This window comes from Bombus vosnesenskii, unplaced genomic scaffold (genome assembly GCF_011952255.1).
Source record: "Bombus vosnesenskii isolate JDL3184/JDL3185 unplaced genomic scaffold, Bvos_JDL3184-5_v1.1 scf7180000014621, whole genome shotgun sequence".
NCBI lineage: Eukaryota > Metazoa > Arthropoda > Insecta > Hymenoptera > Apidae > Bombus > Bombus vosnesenskii.
In genome coordinates this window covers 589,157-605,249 of record NW_022883555.1, presented here as the reverse complement: position 1 = coordinate 605,249, position 16,093 = coordinate 589,157, and the positions used below count along the sequence as shown (strand labels likewise).

Here is a 16,093-nt window from a genome sequence, read left to right as displayed (position 1 = left end):
TTAAGGATTACTAGATTTAGCTCTCATATTTATGATAAGTGGACTGAGAATGTGTATGCGTTTATCGGAATTTGTGGATGGGAGAGTGCACGCAATGTTTATCTACGTGATAGATAAAAATGGAGGAAGTATTAAAAGTGTAATACTTATTATGATAATTAATAGGTAGAGCAATTTTCTGCAAAATATGAACATTTCTGCGTGGTTCAATTTTTCATGAAAGAAATGCGAAAAGAAAGACAAGGATCTCTTAAGCTAATAACAGCGGTATCAATTGTTCCATTGCCGATATTATGAATTTTTTTAGTTAAATTAAGGACAAGAAACAAAATAGGGAAAGTAAAACATGTGGATTTAAGAAGGAATACGTATAAGGATTACGATCTTTTGACATTCCACTTTCTGACGAATAGAAGCTTCCGTGCTTCATCTGTACTGTACTGTTGTTACTCATACTTGTTATTGTAACAATCTGGTAAAATCTCCCGAATGTCTTGTAATCAAAAAATTCCATAAAATTCTCCATTGAAACTTCTGCACAGTATTTAATAGGAAATATTTTCCATTAGTAATTGCCTCATAAGAGTGTCTTGCAACGTCACATTCTATCGGCATAATTATTCAAAGACACTAATTAAACAAAAATAATTGTTCAGAAGTAAATCACCAGTTTTAGGCGTCAGTAGAATAGAAGTATCTTTATCAATAAGATAATCGTACTCCATATCTTTCCCTTTTTTCCTTTCATATCACCAGTAAAATGGTCAAACTGTTCGTCGCGTGTACTAGAAGCGTATCAGACAATTCTTCTGTTCAGGCAATATGTTTATAGCACGATATATGTATATACATATAAAAATAAAGGGAAACGGACGAAAGGGACAGGTGTGCATCTAATAGAGTGCACCGATACCGAAAGAAAAATATACCACGATTAATTATTCGTATTTACTGTATTATCATCGCGACAACTTCAATTAATTTAACCACTAATAGGTGCACATACTGTAACGCATTGTAGTGCATAACAATTTGTATGAATCTTTTTAACAATTTCTAACAATAAATGTTTTGTATAAAAGACTCAGTTTTGTTTGTAACAAAGGTTGCTATATATACAAGAAATGGTCCATTTCATTTTATCAACAAATATGTTTGTACATATGTTTATCAGCCATACTGCGAAAGATCGCAGTCATTTTTTGCTTACTGACAATTACGAGGCTTACATGCTACGTGTGTGATTATTTGTCACCTCGTGAAAACGTATTTTTCTATTGCATTTATGTATATCTTCCTAGAAGCCCAAAGAAATAAGGCGTTTTAGAAGTCACGTAAGATTCTATGAATATTACAAAAAAGTAGACACTACAGGTTTGTCACCAAATCACATGCACAGAGCAGATAGCAACTATTCTAATTTATATCCTCTGTTATCTGCTTTATGCATATGTACAATTATTGTAATATCAATGATTCTTAAAATCCCTGCCTTCGTACAAGCAATCATCGAAGAGAAGTGCTCGCTAAGAACGTTTTTAATATCTTCTGATTAGAACTTAAAACCTTAACAGGGTGGAACAATGCGTGACAAGTAGATCAATTTATGTTGCTTACAAATGTAATATCTACAATATTCTGCTTCGGCATTGCGAGATCCTAAAAATTCTTAACAACAGCATCTCACGAAATATATATGTTCCCATGTAAAAGTATAATTACATATGGAAAAAGTATAATTGTTTATGGAATATGTTCAGTTTAAATACATACATCTGAATGCTATTGTTTCTTCAACTATTAAAAATGCAAACGTACTCTTCGTATAAAAGTTATTTCATTCGATGATGAATTAAACGACGGGTTCAAAGAAACAGATTAAACAAAATTTGGACAGTTTTCTTCGACAATAAAACCTTCATACAAAAGTTTATTCCTATTTCTAACAACTGAAGGTATGGTAACGTGCGTACATTTAAACTGGACATACTGTATAGCTCTTCGGTCCTTATTCATAATACCATAATTCTATTGGTTCTTTTCTATGCAGAGTTCTTAAGACACGTAATTATCGAATTGACTACATCGCCTAACAATTGTCCATTTTCTGCTCAACTATTTCACATCTTAAAACTTATTTAATACATAAATACACGTTGTACGTTTATAATTGAGCAATTTCTTGGTCCTTCACTGCGCGGGTCCGTTGTAAATGATGATTATTTCGTGATATGACTATACGAACTCAAGATGCACCGAATCCGCGTTTTCGATGTACTTGTGTTTCTCGTTCTCGAAAAAGTTCACCAGGTGCTTGACGAATTTCTCGTGATATTCCTCGACTTGTTCTCTCGTTGGTTCTTCTATCTTTGGTAACTCCATCGGACTGCCGACTGTGAAAAAAAATTAATTAGCATTAAAGAAGCTTGGAATTTCCTCAATGAGAAAATAAAAATTTTCAAACGTATTCCAAACACCAACGTCTCCTCCGTAAAATTATATTACTTGAAAGGTTATAGTATTATAGAGCAAGATATTTCTCAGCTTTGAATACTTGCCAACGACAGTAATTGGCTTCCGTCGAGGGATAAGACCGAAAGAGTACTGGAAGAATCCTCGACCAACCAGTAGAATCGGCGCTATACCGATTTTCTTACGAATGTACTCCTGTAGTCTCTTCATGTATGAGCCATCTGGCCAGGTCAATTGATCGTATACGTCCGTTTCTCCGAATGAACAGACAGGAACCAGAGGGTTTCTGAAATATACGAATTCCATGAGTTTCAACGATATTTTAATTGTCATACCGTGGTTAACCCTCAAACGCTCAGTCGATTGTTGAGTCATAGTGCTTATCGTTGTACCGCGGTATTCTATGCGTTTAGAGAGAATTTAAAGTTGCAAAAATGTGCAGCGTCACACAATGTACAAAAATATACAAAATACCGAAAATATAACATACGGTGGATGAAATAAATCTCTATGTAGTTGTTTGATTAGATTTATAAAAATAGGAATTTGCATAAAAATCGGCAGTTTAACGATCAAAAAATTGGATTCGTGATACACAACTGTACAGTGGATTTTATTGAGTCTTTATCGTAGTCTTCTACTTTATGCGATTAAGTTCGTTAATAACACTTATCACGCGAACCATAGAATATAAAGTAAAATTATCTATTTTAATCCACAGATGTCAGCTGAGGGTTAATTTCATTGTGAATTAGCGATTCGTTTCGTCGAGACTCAATTAATTTATGCATACTGATAAAAATTTTAATAAGTTAAAGGTTAAAGGCGAGTATACTTTATGCGGGGGGAATTACATTTGCGTAGGGTTTCAACATTCAGACAAACAAGGTTTCTATTGTTTCATTTTCTCATGAGCTTATGATTCGAATCAACGAAAACAATGATAATTCTAACCCATTTTTCAGCGCGAGCTTTACGAAGCCTTTCCTCCTTTTTATTAGGATGCGATAAGTGCCCGGCTTACATTCGAATGCTTCTGCCGCTCCACCGACGATCAGAACTGTCGCCTTTCCGGTGTATGGTGGCGGAGGTCTCGTTGATAGTTGCTGTGTCAAGATTTCTGAACTGCTTCCAAGAGCGCCTACATTTTAATTAAACCATAGTAAATCATTGATGGCGAAGTATAAAATTATAAAAATATAAAATTGCAGAAGCCGGATAAATTCAAAAAGAAATCTACTACATTTCGTGGAATGACGATTTAAGAAATGTTTCTGGAGATAAAGAAAGAATATCGGTGCTATATATTATTGCTTGCTACAGTGATTTAATACTTTGTTATTTGACAAATAACAGAAATTATCCGGCAATAGCATATGCGTATATTAATATTTGTATACTAGGTACATCATAAAAACAGTCTAAAACATTTCAATTATGAAGTGTCGTTCATCCTACGTCTTTTTGTTACATGAGATATGTAACTGCAACAGCTATTTATATATGATGGTCAAATAAAAAGTAATAAATGATACGTACAGTTGACGCGACAATACTCGCGGAAAAGCGGCGCTTTAAAGTGTTGGTTCAGTACGACGACTCTAAATTCGACACCCGGGAAAAGTTCTCTACAGCCGATGATATCTGTTCCGAATGCGCCATAAACTCCTGACGATAGGACCCCGTGTGGAAAACTACAGAATAAATACAACTTGTTCGGATCCAAGTCAGTGGTTTTCACTAATTTTATAGGAAAGTAGTTACAGAAGTGTCGGCTCCACGCGCAGCTTCTCATCCACTGCAGGACTTTCCGCCTGTAGTACAGAAATCCAACTCGTTAAGTCCCATCTCCGTCGATGATTATATAAATAAACGGGTTCAATATTCAAATGAAATTTTCGCCGCATATAGTTCGCTTGAAACAGCATATATTATGGATAAAACTTATTAACATGTATCTCCAATGTAAATGACGTTTTATCTAATCGAAGAAGTAAAACGCTAATCATTCCATGTAACTGAATCGAATTAATTTTTTGTATGATTCTTATTCAGCGTGAGTATCAAATCGCGTTTCGCTCCTTATTTATTCGTTTATATAAGGCGAAGGTATATTATCGATTAGTAATCTAAATCAAATTTATCAAATGATAAGATTTTAATATAAATTTTTTTAAAAGATGTCGCAGATATGTAATGGTATTTCTAGCCAACTTAAATTCTTCTTTGGTTCTTTCTACATGTTCATCGGCAAGCTTTGCAGTAATGTAACTCTTAACAAGTTATTATATTACGTTAGTTTCAGTATTTATTCCTTTACTTCTACATTTAAAAATGTAGTTCCTTTTGTTCATTTTGTAACATAGGGCTGAAGCTTGCAAATAAAATAAATACATAAGTAAATAAATGTTTCGAACTTACCGTATTTTGCCTACATCGAACTTGTTCCAATCGTAATACATCCAGATGAAGTAAAGCAATATGAAGTAGCGCATGGTTTGGGTGAAGAAAAGAAAATAGGCGGTGAGAATATATCCCGCGAAATTTCCAAATGCGAAAATTAGGATCCAAAGCGCGGCTGAAAGCGTTTCTAATCTTCGATTTAATGGAACGTTTAACGGAGCGAATTTCACTCCCAGAATCTCCATCGTTTTTCTCTCAGTTCCTCCTCTTATTACAGTAGCATCAATTCGGCGATTCTCCTTTGGGCCTGCTAATAATAAACCAATTCGTAATATTGTTATTATAAATCGTCATATCAAGTTATTATCAAATTGTACAACAAATACGAGCTAAGTGGAGACGAAAGAATTGGAGTAATAACAAGTAAAAACGAACGATGATTAAAAATTTGAAGGAGAATCGTATTCGTAAAATTAATTGGAACGATTACACGTATGTATATCCAAATGTTAAGATAACCATCATTATCGCCAACGAATGATCAAAAGTCTAAAATAAGCGGGACAAAGACATCAAATTCTACATTTCATCATTGATATCATTAATAACAAAATCTTTAATTCGGATAAGCTGTTCTCTAGACATCAAAGTGAACCAAAAAACCTGTTTGTTTTGAAACACTTAATGAAATTTAATGTGTCAGGTGGTTGTCACAATACTCTAAAAATAGAAATTCAGTACACGATGGACATAAGTAATATTAACGTATTTGTCCTGCATAGAGTTACATTTAGAAAGTCATTGACCTCGAGTTCCTGTGGCAAGTCAGCATCATCATCAAATTTTACGCCCGAAACCATTCTCCTCCGGCTGTGCCGTAGCCGATGTGGGTTCTAACGGTACTCAAACGAGTAAACTTCACGCTAGACACGAGAAAAATTACGGGGATACGTGCCCTGGTCGAGATAACCGCACATCACTCGCGTGCCCTTCGAGCAATGCAATTGGATTATTTATAAAAGCTACGTACGAGAAAAGAAATAGAATCGACTCGTTGGAGTGGAGTAAGTATGTCTCCTTCCATTGTTTCGAAGTAGGTCGATTCTATAGCGTGGATGATTTATACAACTCAAACAAATCGTATCTTTAGTTTCACTGAAGTTAAATAAGAATGTTCGGGAGGGTGGAGATAAATGATATAGGGAACCTATTTCTTGTTTATAATTTCAATTTTTTCGTAAGTGCAACGATGTAAATGTAAAATGAATTATCAAGTTATTTGGAATATTCTGCAAAAACAAAAATATGGGAAATAGAAGCTATTGATTGTCTAAAGCCGATTAGTTTAAAAAATATTTCGACTTTAGTCTTGTTAATGTTAGCTTATGAAAGTTAAGGAGCATAGAAACAAAAGAGACTTCCTGCGGTTGCACGAATCGTTCGCTATAGTTAGAGCATCCTTTTTTACTTTCTAAATGTTCTGATTACTTTATAGAACGTGAAAGCAATTGAAGTTCATTTAAAATTTGGATTGTAAGGAATCGAGCATAAGATCAATCATAATAATACCGATTACAAAATGTGAGATAGCTTCTGGTTAATTTTCAATGGCAAATATAAATGATAGGAAAGCCTTCGCATAATTTTAACTAACTAAACACACTCAGAAGTAAGAATATCTTATTCTATCTCGAAGCACCGTATTAAAACACAGCTAATTAAATCTGTTCTCATAACTTGTTTCTCCATACCATTACAAAATCGACGTATTATTCATTTATAGCACTGCCATTATGTAATTCGTATTAAATTATACATTTATTATTATGTAATGGCATATGTTATAATGTAGCCATTATCATACTTTCAATATTCTCGTTTTTCATCGATTAGAATTACTCATATTTTCTTTGACGAAGGCAGTTAAGTAGTTTTATTGGAATATAAATATTACGAAATTATAGTGCTCCTGATGTGTTCTTTCACGATAGATTTTTCTTTAATAGCGAACGCAATATACAGACGAATATAAATAGGTAACTGAAAAGTTAAACATTGTCCCAGATTTCTACAAGTATCTTGCTTTCCTTGAAGGAATCTAATATTTAAAGTTTTCTATAATACAAATAACATTATAATATGAAATTTTTAGTTTGGTCTTCATCACGCAGAACAGACGATGCAAGCACCTAAAGAACGAAGTTCGTCAGAATTAATTAAACTTCAAGGATATATGATAGACATGTCACGTGCAGTCTAATAATGCTAACCGACAAATAATTTTGCTTCTCTATACAAAAAAGTGATATATGAACTAGTCAGGAGACACACATTTCAATTTCATAACTTACAAAGTCAGAAAAATGACGATATTATAAATGTTAGTCTTTAAAATTCACGTTGGAGTTTCGGTGCGCTACTCAGCTTCCGTGGTTTATATATTTTCTAACAAGTTCTGGTTAGTAACTACGTTCCTGGGCAATGGGATTGGAAAATAGACAAAAATAGAATCAATCAGTTTGGTTTCGTGACTTCTCAGACTCATACGTGTTTTCTTCCGGAAATCATTATACCGATACGAAAGAATCTACATAATATATGAAAACTCTTTCTTTTGGAGCGCATGGAATTACCACGATCAGATTACGTCCAATCTTTGATCGATCTTAACATATTAATGTTCATCGACTAAGGGTCGTTAATTATCGATTTTCGCTTTAATGATAATGGTAATTGGCGTCGCTTAAAAATTATATTTAATCCAATTATGATCACCTGACGATTCATCACTGATGATGATATAGCTGAATTAGTTTTCTCAATACCGTGAATAGTAGTATAGTAATAACCAGCATTGAACAAATTGAACCGGTATCTAACTCCGTTGTGTTGAGAGCAAAATGCGTGACCTGTTGGTAAGATGAATGATTTAGAGCAGCGATTCGTAACCTTTTCTTTGTCACGGATCCTCCTTAAATAATCCCAACAATTAACTCAAAATTGAAATCCTTAATGTGCCAAGGTATGTAGCTATATTTAAAACGCTCATCGACTGTCCATTAACAATTTTCAAATTTGAAGGTGAGAAGCCCATTATAAATAAATGCAGGAATGAAATATAACCACGCCAAAAGTGCAGAGTCTTGGAATTGTCGATGCCGATACCGATATCGAAATTGCGACGCGAGGCTTTAGTTCCTAGCAGGGACGACTCTATGTGTACGTGTGAGTGGATCGTGAGGTCAACGAAAAAACAGAAGATATCTTCGATTGACGTGTAAGAAGAACATACGTGTTGAACTATCCCTTTCTATTTTGTTATATTATTTTCAAATCTTCTCTGCGCATTTCTTACATTTCTTACATAAGTAAATATATATACTGAATATTATTTATTCGGATAATATAAAACGTTGCGTGTCTAAGGATTTCGTGGAATTGAGAATCACTGAATTACAGAATATCAAGAATTATATAAGAATACATTGTTATAGACCTTTGTTTATTTCTTTCTCACATACGATTAGATTATAGAACGATGATCATTGAAAATGATTCGATGAGGTTTCTTTTTTTACTGTCGTGACGTTGTGACAAATATGTAATTTATAGCCATCGCGAACTAATTTTCTTAGACCATTTCGTCATATTTTTTTATAAATATCCGTCTCATCTTAGAGTTTCTATATCTTTAGATCGGTGCCATTATAATAATTTTCGGATCATCAATTCAAGAGATAAAAGTTTCTACTTAAAACTCCAATACTTTTGTTTACGCGCTCAGGTATCTTGTCAGGAATTAAATGAAACGAGGGCAATGGTCTTCCAAATATTTTCATGCCACTCGTATATTCGATCAAACGTCAACATTCGCTCGTGCAATCGTTACTCATCTGAAATTCAAATAGAGCTTAACTTTCAAGGATTGTTGGTCAAGCGATATTTATTTGTTCGAAGAGAAATCGGAAGAACTCATTACTCAGACTCGTTTCCTACTTCTTAAAGAACGATCAACATGTTCACAACTTGTCTAGAGTCCAGTTGATTGACTGTACGATTTATCGAACAAAGAATAGAGCTGAGATAATGAAGAGTATATCGAATAGAGAATGGAATTGTACAAAAAGAAGTGGAGGTATTTACCAGTATAATCACTGGGTCGTGTATCTAAGAAATTAACAAGATTTCCTCAGGTATTTTGTTTCAAAAGTTTCCTGAATTTTAAAATGCATATAAATGCGGGGAGAAACAACTAATTTTTAATGAGGTGTATTGTCATCGCTGGATGATTGTTAGATAATTGTTAGACATATATTAGATATTTCACAACAGTAGATAGTTCCTAAATTGTTAAATTCGAAGAAATTGTCAAGTCTTTGTCTATGTGTAGATTAAGAGACATACAGAAAGCAAAGCAATTAAAATAATTTGACAAAATGTATAATTATACGAAGAAAGTACATTAGAAATCATACTTTTTAAATGACATAAATTTGCATCAACTATATGAATATTGTATAAGATGGTGAATTAAATTTTCCGGAAAGAACAACTTTAAGAGAGAGGAATTTTGTTTACAGATATTGTTTGTTTTGACAAGTGGGTGCAAAGAATTTTATAGAATTCTCGTGCAGTAATTTTCTTGATGCTCAACTATCCTTTATACCTATCCACACGGCAATGAGGAAGTAATCAGAATCATTAACAAACGACGACGTGAAATCTCCAACAAATGACTCGACCTAGTCTCATGCTAGTTCGCTTGAAAAGTTGCTGCACTCATCAAAAGCACTTCTGTCGACGTTAAAATTAATCAAAAGCATCCACTGTTCATTTTAAATTTTCCTCCACTAATCAACTTCAGAACATTATCACCATTCACTGATACAATCAGAATGTATTACATTACAAAAGTCTCGTAGCTCATCATTCATGCCCACTTATATACTTCACATACAATTCAAAAAATTAACGGAGTTGAAAGAAGACTCTCAACAGATCTAATTAATCATTGATACATTGATACTGAAAAGTATCAACTTCAGACTCTAACTTTTAACCAATAACTAATTTTTCAACATCATCGCCATTCATTAAAATAAAGGTAATATACATTCGTCAAATACAAAACTCGCCATTGAATTTTGTATTACTCATAAATTAAACATCTCGTATACGACACGCTCATTGAAAATGTAGAAAATTCATCAATCATTCTTTCAAGATCCACACGACAATGGGAAACTGTGAATGACACCGTGTTACTCAAAAGATTTTATCATAAATTTCCAGACTCTTATGACAACATACACCGATGTATTTGGATATTTAGAAGCATCCTGATTCTACTCTATTAAACTTCAAAATCACTCGCAGTTTTTTTTTTAAATAAAAACCTCTGTATCGATCACTCTCGCTCTGTGTCAATCGTATCTTTTCTGAAGCTTTTCGCTATTGAAACAGAAAAAAATCAATAAATCTGAAAGAAGACGTAAAATCCTCCGTCTCACTGAATCACAAAAATAGACAGCCAAAAGACGTACGTGAGTGTCGTTTCCTACTAAGATCTAGCAGTGACCGCCAAATAGCCTCTTTCTATTTGCGGAGCCGGTGATTTCCTGTATTGGCACAGTCTTGTCGCACTCTGATTTCGTTTGACAGTGTTCGTTTTGTGTCGAAACTTTCACAACGGGAGCACAGTTAAGATGAGCTGAGCAGGACGAATGCAAGAAGGTGAATGCACGCGACGAAATGCTCGGCTCGGCGTCACGTTGTTCACTGGCTGAGCGCCGCGAGTGTAAACGCACGCCCCTCGGTAGCCACGCAGGCATCCTAGCAGTGGAATCAATGACGAGAAAGGAGAAGGGTCTGTCGTTCTTTCTCTCTAGGAACGCGCTATTGAGAGTTGATGCTGTCTCGTCTGATGCGGTTTGGTACTGACCTTCTCTGGATCGATAATCCGTGGATCTAGCTGAAGGGACGACTGGACGGTGCAGGTAGGTAGGAAAGGTGAATAATGGGCGTCTACAACAAACTATGGATTTCAACGTGTTAGGAGAAGAAATAGATTTAGCTTTCATATTTATGATATGTGGGCCAAGGATGTTTATGCATTTGTGAGAAATTTTGAATGGGAGAGTGCACATAATGTTTATATACATGATAGATAAAAATGTAAGAAGTATTAAAAGTGTAATACTTATGATGATAATTCGTAGGTGAAGCAATTTCCTGCAAGATGTGGACATCTATGCGTGGGTGAATTTTTCGAAGAAGAAATACAAAGCTGTCGTTCAATGTTATACTCCAATGTTTCAAATTATTTTAAATTAAAGCACTAATTTCCTACTTGTGCGGCATAAATATCTTCAGCGATAAGATAATCGTACTCCATATCTCCCCCTTCTTTTTCCCCTTTTGCACCTCCACTGAAAAAGATAAACTCCTCGTCACGTGGTCCGGAAGTAAATAAAACAGTTCTTCTGTTGAAACAAGACGTTTATTGCTCGATCTATAAAAAAAGAGACGAAAGGGCAAGGTGTGCACCTGTTACAGGCCGTGCATCGGCACCGAGAGAAAAATATACCTCGATTAATTAGAATCTATTACCATCGCGACAACAATTACAATTAGTTTAACCGGTATATCGTAATGCGTACGACGTATACACACAATAATGCACGTGTAGTTTCCGAAGCTTCCGATCTTGTTTCTTACCGGGTTGATCTTCGTTTCTTGTAAAAAACTTTCACCTAAAAAACATAAAGTTTGTGTTTTCATTCTCCTTCGTCGACGATATTTCATTCTGCGAAAGGAAGAACAACAGCCAAGTAGAAATTCGCACGAAATTGCGTGTAAATCGATTGACATTATAATTTACCTTCTTTTCTTCTTTGTTTTTTTTCAGGAAAGAATACATCGGTTAAACGATTGACAATCTTAATATATATTTTCCCTCATATAAAATTCACCTTTAATAACGCTGACTGCGTTCAACGATTAATTTTATAATTGCGGTTTAATTAGTTAAATTTGCGATTAGTGAAACGCAGTTAACAATAAATTTCAGCACAATTGATAGAACAATATCTCTTCTAAGTTATCTCGATGATCCACGTGGCGATCTTATCGTAGACTTTGATTCTGTGAAAAAACCAGATGAAACAACATGAAACCAGAAAAAACATGAAAATTATTTCTTTTTATTATTCGCGTAACTCTTTCAGGAAAATATCACTTTGAATCCATTTCCCTTTTTTAACAATTTTATAACAGATTTTTAATCAAGAAACCTAGTTTCCTTTTTAACGGAGGTTCCTATACATATATAAAAAAAATTCTCCATTTCACATTTTCAACGTGTATTTTTAGACAGGATTCAATCAGTTACTATCTTTTTAATTTACTCTGAGCTTCATTTGGTTAATGACTCACAATCGAGTGCGTTCGATCGCGAAACGAGGCATCGATCACAATGCTTTATGGTTGTGCATAACCAGAAAAGTTCGGAAAGTAAACGTGAATCTCGGGATTCTAAGGTGTACAGCAGCACCGATCGAAAACGCCTAGTTTTACCGCACATAGTTTTGCAAGCTCTTCTCGTTCGGTCTGGCCGTTTCCATTTCGCAGCCCCTAAAAGCGAGGGAACAGCGGGCGGCTTCGATTTAGTTTCTTTATTTTTTTCTTTTTTTCTTTTTTCCAAGCCGTAGATTATCTTTTAAGCGTAAAGCCTAATGCTCGAATGTCTCTTTTAAAGTCCTATTACAGTCGATCAAAGAAGCAAAAATCTATAATTCAATGTTCATTTGTATTCTCGTGTTTTCTTTTCAAGAAATTTTTTTAAAAGAAATTCTTGAAGATCGTGATCGAGATTTCAAGGTCATTTCCGATTATCGTTCTTTTAGCACCCATCCTAGGTAGAAAATTTAAATGTTCACTACAGTAGTTTACGCACATCGTTTGCAAATTATCTTTGGTATTAAAATCAATTTTTTTAATTGGGTTTAGTTTCTAATCGTACTTGACCTCGATATTTGACTAGATTAGGACTTTAAAGAGCTTCGGATAGAATCTCAGCCTCCGCTAAGCACGCAGTAATTGCATATTGTCACGAATCTTCGCCTTATCTACGACATCAACGTACGAATCAACTCTCTGCTTCAACATGTTCACATGGCCGTAACAAGAGCAACGTCTGATCGTCCAAACCGTACTCAACAATCGATAAGTATCTCTCTTTTTCAAAAACAACAAATGGCAACGAGGATGTTTGGACGACACGTTGCGCGACGCTTGGCTACTTACTATAAACGATTGTCAGGGACGGACAGTGAGGTCGTTCAACGCAAATCGTCGAAAAGAATCGTCACGTGACACGGTCGATAGACCAAACGGTTGACTTAAGATTTCATGTCACGCTCAGGTCCACTCGTGTCCCGTGTACGCAATTTTTAAATCGAAAAAGCTTGGAACAGAGACACGGACCGAATATCATGGAAATGTACGTGTATCGTAGAAATTATTGTGGAAACTTCAGGAATTATTTTTCGAGAAGATAAGATATGGACTCTTTAATGACCGTAACGAGTATCTCATGTTTTATAGATAAAAAAAAAAACGAGGTGAGTGAAGGCTTATGAAGTATTTAAATCAATCATAAAAGTGGTCTACAAAGCAGTCAAATCCTTGCAGAATGTTCGTGGAAGATTTTAAAAAGAGCTGATTACATGATACGGTTCCTTGAAGCGAAATTATTTATAGAAGAGTATCAAGACGTTCAGAGAAGTTACGTCAGTAGCATGTTGTGCATGCTGTGCAGGAAATTCATATACGCAGACCTATCAAAATGGTTTTACCAATGCAAATGAATCGTGATATGCTTGTAATATAATACTTAATGATATAAGAAATAGAAAAAAATTCAAGTACGTGTCTCTTATTCAATAACATCGAAATAAAAAGCTTGGATAATGTGAAATGAGTTTTTGAAAACACCATTTTCGTCGCAGAATAACGAGCAAGTAAACTGATCTTTTATTGGGATGAAAGGATACTCTCATTTCACGTTTGTTTCAATGAAACTCTATTCTAACACTATTCTAACGTCAATGAACATCATCAACACAATAAAAAGTAATAAAAAGACATCTCAACGATCAAGCATCCTTGAACTATATTTGGAATTAATAATAATAAAATTATAACGTATACACACATCTCTGACTCGGAGGTACGGTCAATTATAACCCATTATTCTTAGTTCGTTCATTCACTACGAGCCAATAATTCTTGTTCTTTTTTTGAGGGGGTTGCTGAATGATTCTGATTCGAGTAAACCCTTAGGAGAGTGAAACGGCGCGAGAAAAATGGGCTAATCGACGTGGTCTACGAACGCGATATCGTCAACATTTTGTTTCGCCACTTCGAGCTCCTAAAAATGCTTAACAACGAGTATAACGATCCGGTTTCACGAAATATATACATATGTGTATGAAGTACATCCGATTTATATATATATATATATATATATACATGCTATTAATTTTATAACTGTTAAAAAATGTGAACAAATTTTTTAGATGAAAGTTATTCGATTTAACGTAGAACACTGAATAATATTTGAAACATTCAGAAGATAATTTAAGTTTCAAATTAAATTTCTCCCATCAAATCAACTTTCATATGAAAAATTTGTTTATAGATTTTAATAATTAGATGTAAAATAGTGTGTTTATATTTGAACTGAACACGCTATACATATGTATATAGATCGCGAGAAAGCTTTTAGAGTTTATTGCTTCATCTAATCTAGAATTGAACCGCGAGTACGACCTCGGCGCTCAGCCATTGAATTTTTCTGGCATTCTCATTCACGTCGAATATGAATCGACTAGGCGTCATTGGGGTTCGTTTCATTTCATTAGAAGATTACAATATGGAAATGAACGATCTTAAGACGACACTAAATTGACCCATCGTGGACAAACCCGAAGTACGTACTGAACGAGCACTTAACGTTAATCAGTCCTACACGTTGGATTAAACGATCCACGCTAAAGAACCGAAGCCGTAGCGCCACGGGAAGAACCTGCCGTTCTTTACATCCTGTCAGCCGAGAAGTTGCAATGTTATATACCATTCTCTTCATGATTTTCTTTTTCTACATATATCGAAAATACCGCGTGCCAGCGACCCGCGACTCATTCACCAACGACGTGACATAATAAAATACGATGTACAATAATCGAATAGACACTTTTTGCTGTACAACGACGGATAAGAAAATAACAAAAAAGCAATCGACAGTTTTCATATTAAGCCGTCATTTAATTCTATGGTTCGTCGTCGACGCCCTTTTCCTCATATATCCACCAACAATGCTCCTTTTCTGATTCTAAAACCGGACAATAGCTACCTATTTATAAGAACAACAAGATCCCACGTTCCATCGTAACAACGACGACGAGAATACTGATTATTGGTGTTTTGGCAGCCGATATCCGCGCAGCACGCGAATAGCAATTTCCTGATTCTCCCTCGATCTTCGATTTCATTGATTTCATGGTGTCTCTCGAGTGTTAATTTTTTCGATATAGTCCAGTATCGGTCAATGTACGGCCAAACGTTCTTCATAGGAAACCTAAAGAGCCGGAAGAAATCTCTTTTCCTCCAGCAAAGAGCATGCGACTCGTAGCGAGAAACAGACAGATGGGCAGTGGTTTCTTGATTCTTCAGCGATCAATCGGGAAATAACTGTCGTGCGAAGCACCGACCATTCTTCATCTTCCAAAGTCTTCGACGTTTCCCGTCCATCACCAGGCACTTTTGCCGCTTTTGAGGAACCGACTGTCTCTGATCGATCAGCAACTCGCCTCCTTTGGCAGATTTCCTTAGAACGTGATAGTGCCGAACTGGTGGAAGCGATATACGGTGGTCGGTACACGAGGGAACACGCGCGTGTCATTACGGACACCATACTATCGAGCGGAACGGTCGATCCGACAGCTTCGTTCTGTCCAGTGCTTCGCTGGCTGGGAGGCCGGGTCGGAGAGTTACGTGGACGTCGAAGGTGACGACGAGATTGGATCCGGCTGGTAGTACCTCATGCCGTTTATCTGCAATATTTCATAATTCTTAGTGTAATTGGGAATTATCTTCTTAATATGTATTTTTTCATAGAAAAAAATTGCGGTCCATGGTGATCTTTAACTGTAACGTC

The 16,093-nt window shown here is 35.3% G+C and overlaps 2 protein-coding genes across 5 annotated transcripts in view; both read right to left on the bottom strand.

Annotated features, from left to right (window-relative positions):
• Positions 1 to 1,112: 1,112 nt before the first annotated feature.
• LOC117240347 (2-acylglycerol O-acyltransferase 1-like) lies at positions 1,113 to 10,655 on the bottom strand. 2 transcript variants are annotated; one of them, XM_033506353.1, is made up of 6 exons: positions 10,419 to 10,655; positions 4,894 to 5,185; positions 4,012 to 4,286; positions 3,427 to 3,613; positions 2,559 to 2,758; positions 1,113 to 2,393 (listed from the first exon to the last, which is right to left on the bottom strand). In XM_033506353.1, exons 2-6 carry the CDS (start codon positions 5,118 to 5,120, stop codon positions 2,236 to 2,238), a joined length of 1,047 nt encoding a protein of 348 aa, XP_033362244.1. In that variant the 5' UTR covers positions 5,121 to 5,185; positions 10,419 to 10,655; the 3' UTR covers positions 1,113 to 2,235. The 2 variants fall into 2 exon arrangements, with proteins under 2 accessions (XP_033362244.1, XP_033362245.1); XM_033506354.1 differs by having other exon boundaries at positions 4,894 to 5,182.
• A 1,116-nt stretch (positions 10,656 to 11,771) lies between these two features.
• Positions 11,772 to 16,093, bottom strand: part of LOC117240345 (protein GDAP2 homolog) — a 69,679-nt gene continuing 65,357 nt past the window's right edge. For all 3 annotated transcript variants that reach the window (XM_033506349.1, XM_033506351.1, XM_033506350.1), the window contains exon 12: positions 11,772 to 15,989. In XM_033506349.1, the coding sequence (XP_033362240.1) occupies positions 15,927 to 15,989 (63 nt within the window). In that variant the 3' untranslated portion in view covers positions 11,772 to 15,926. The remainder of the gene's footprint in view (positions 15,990 to 16,093) is intronic.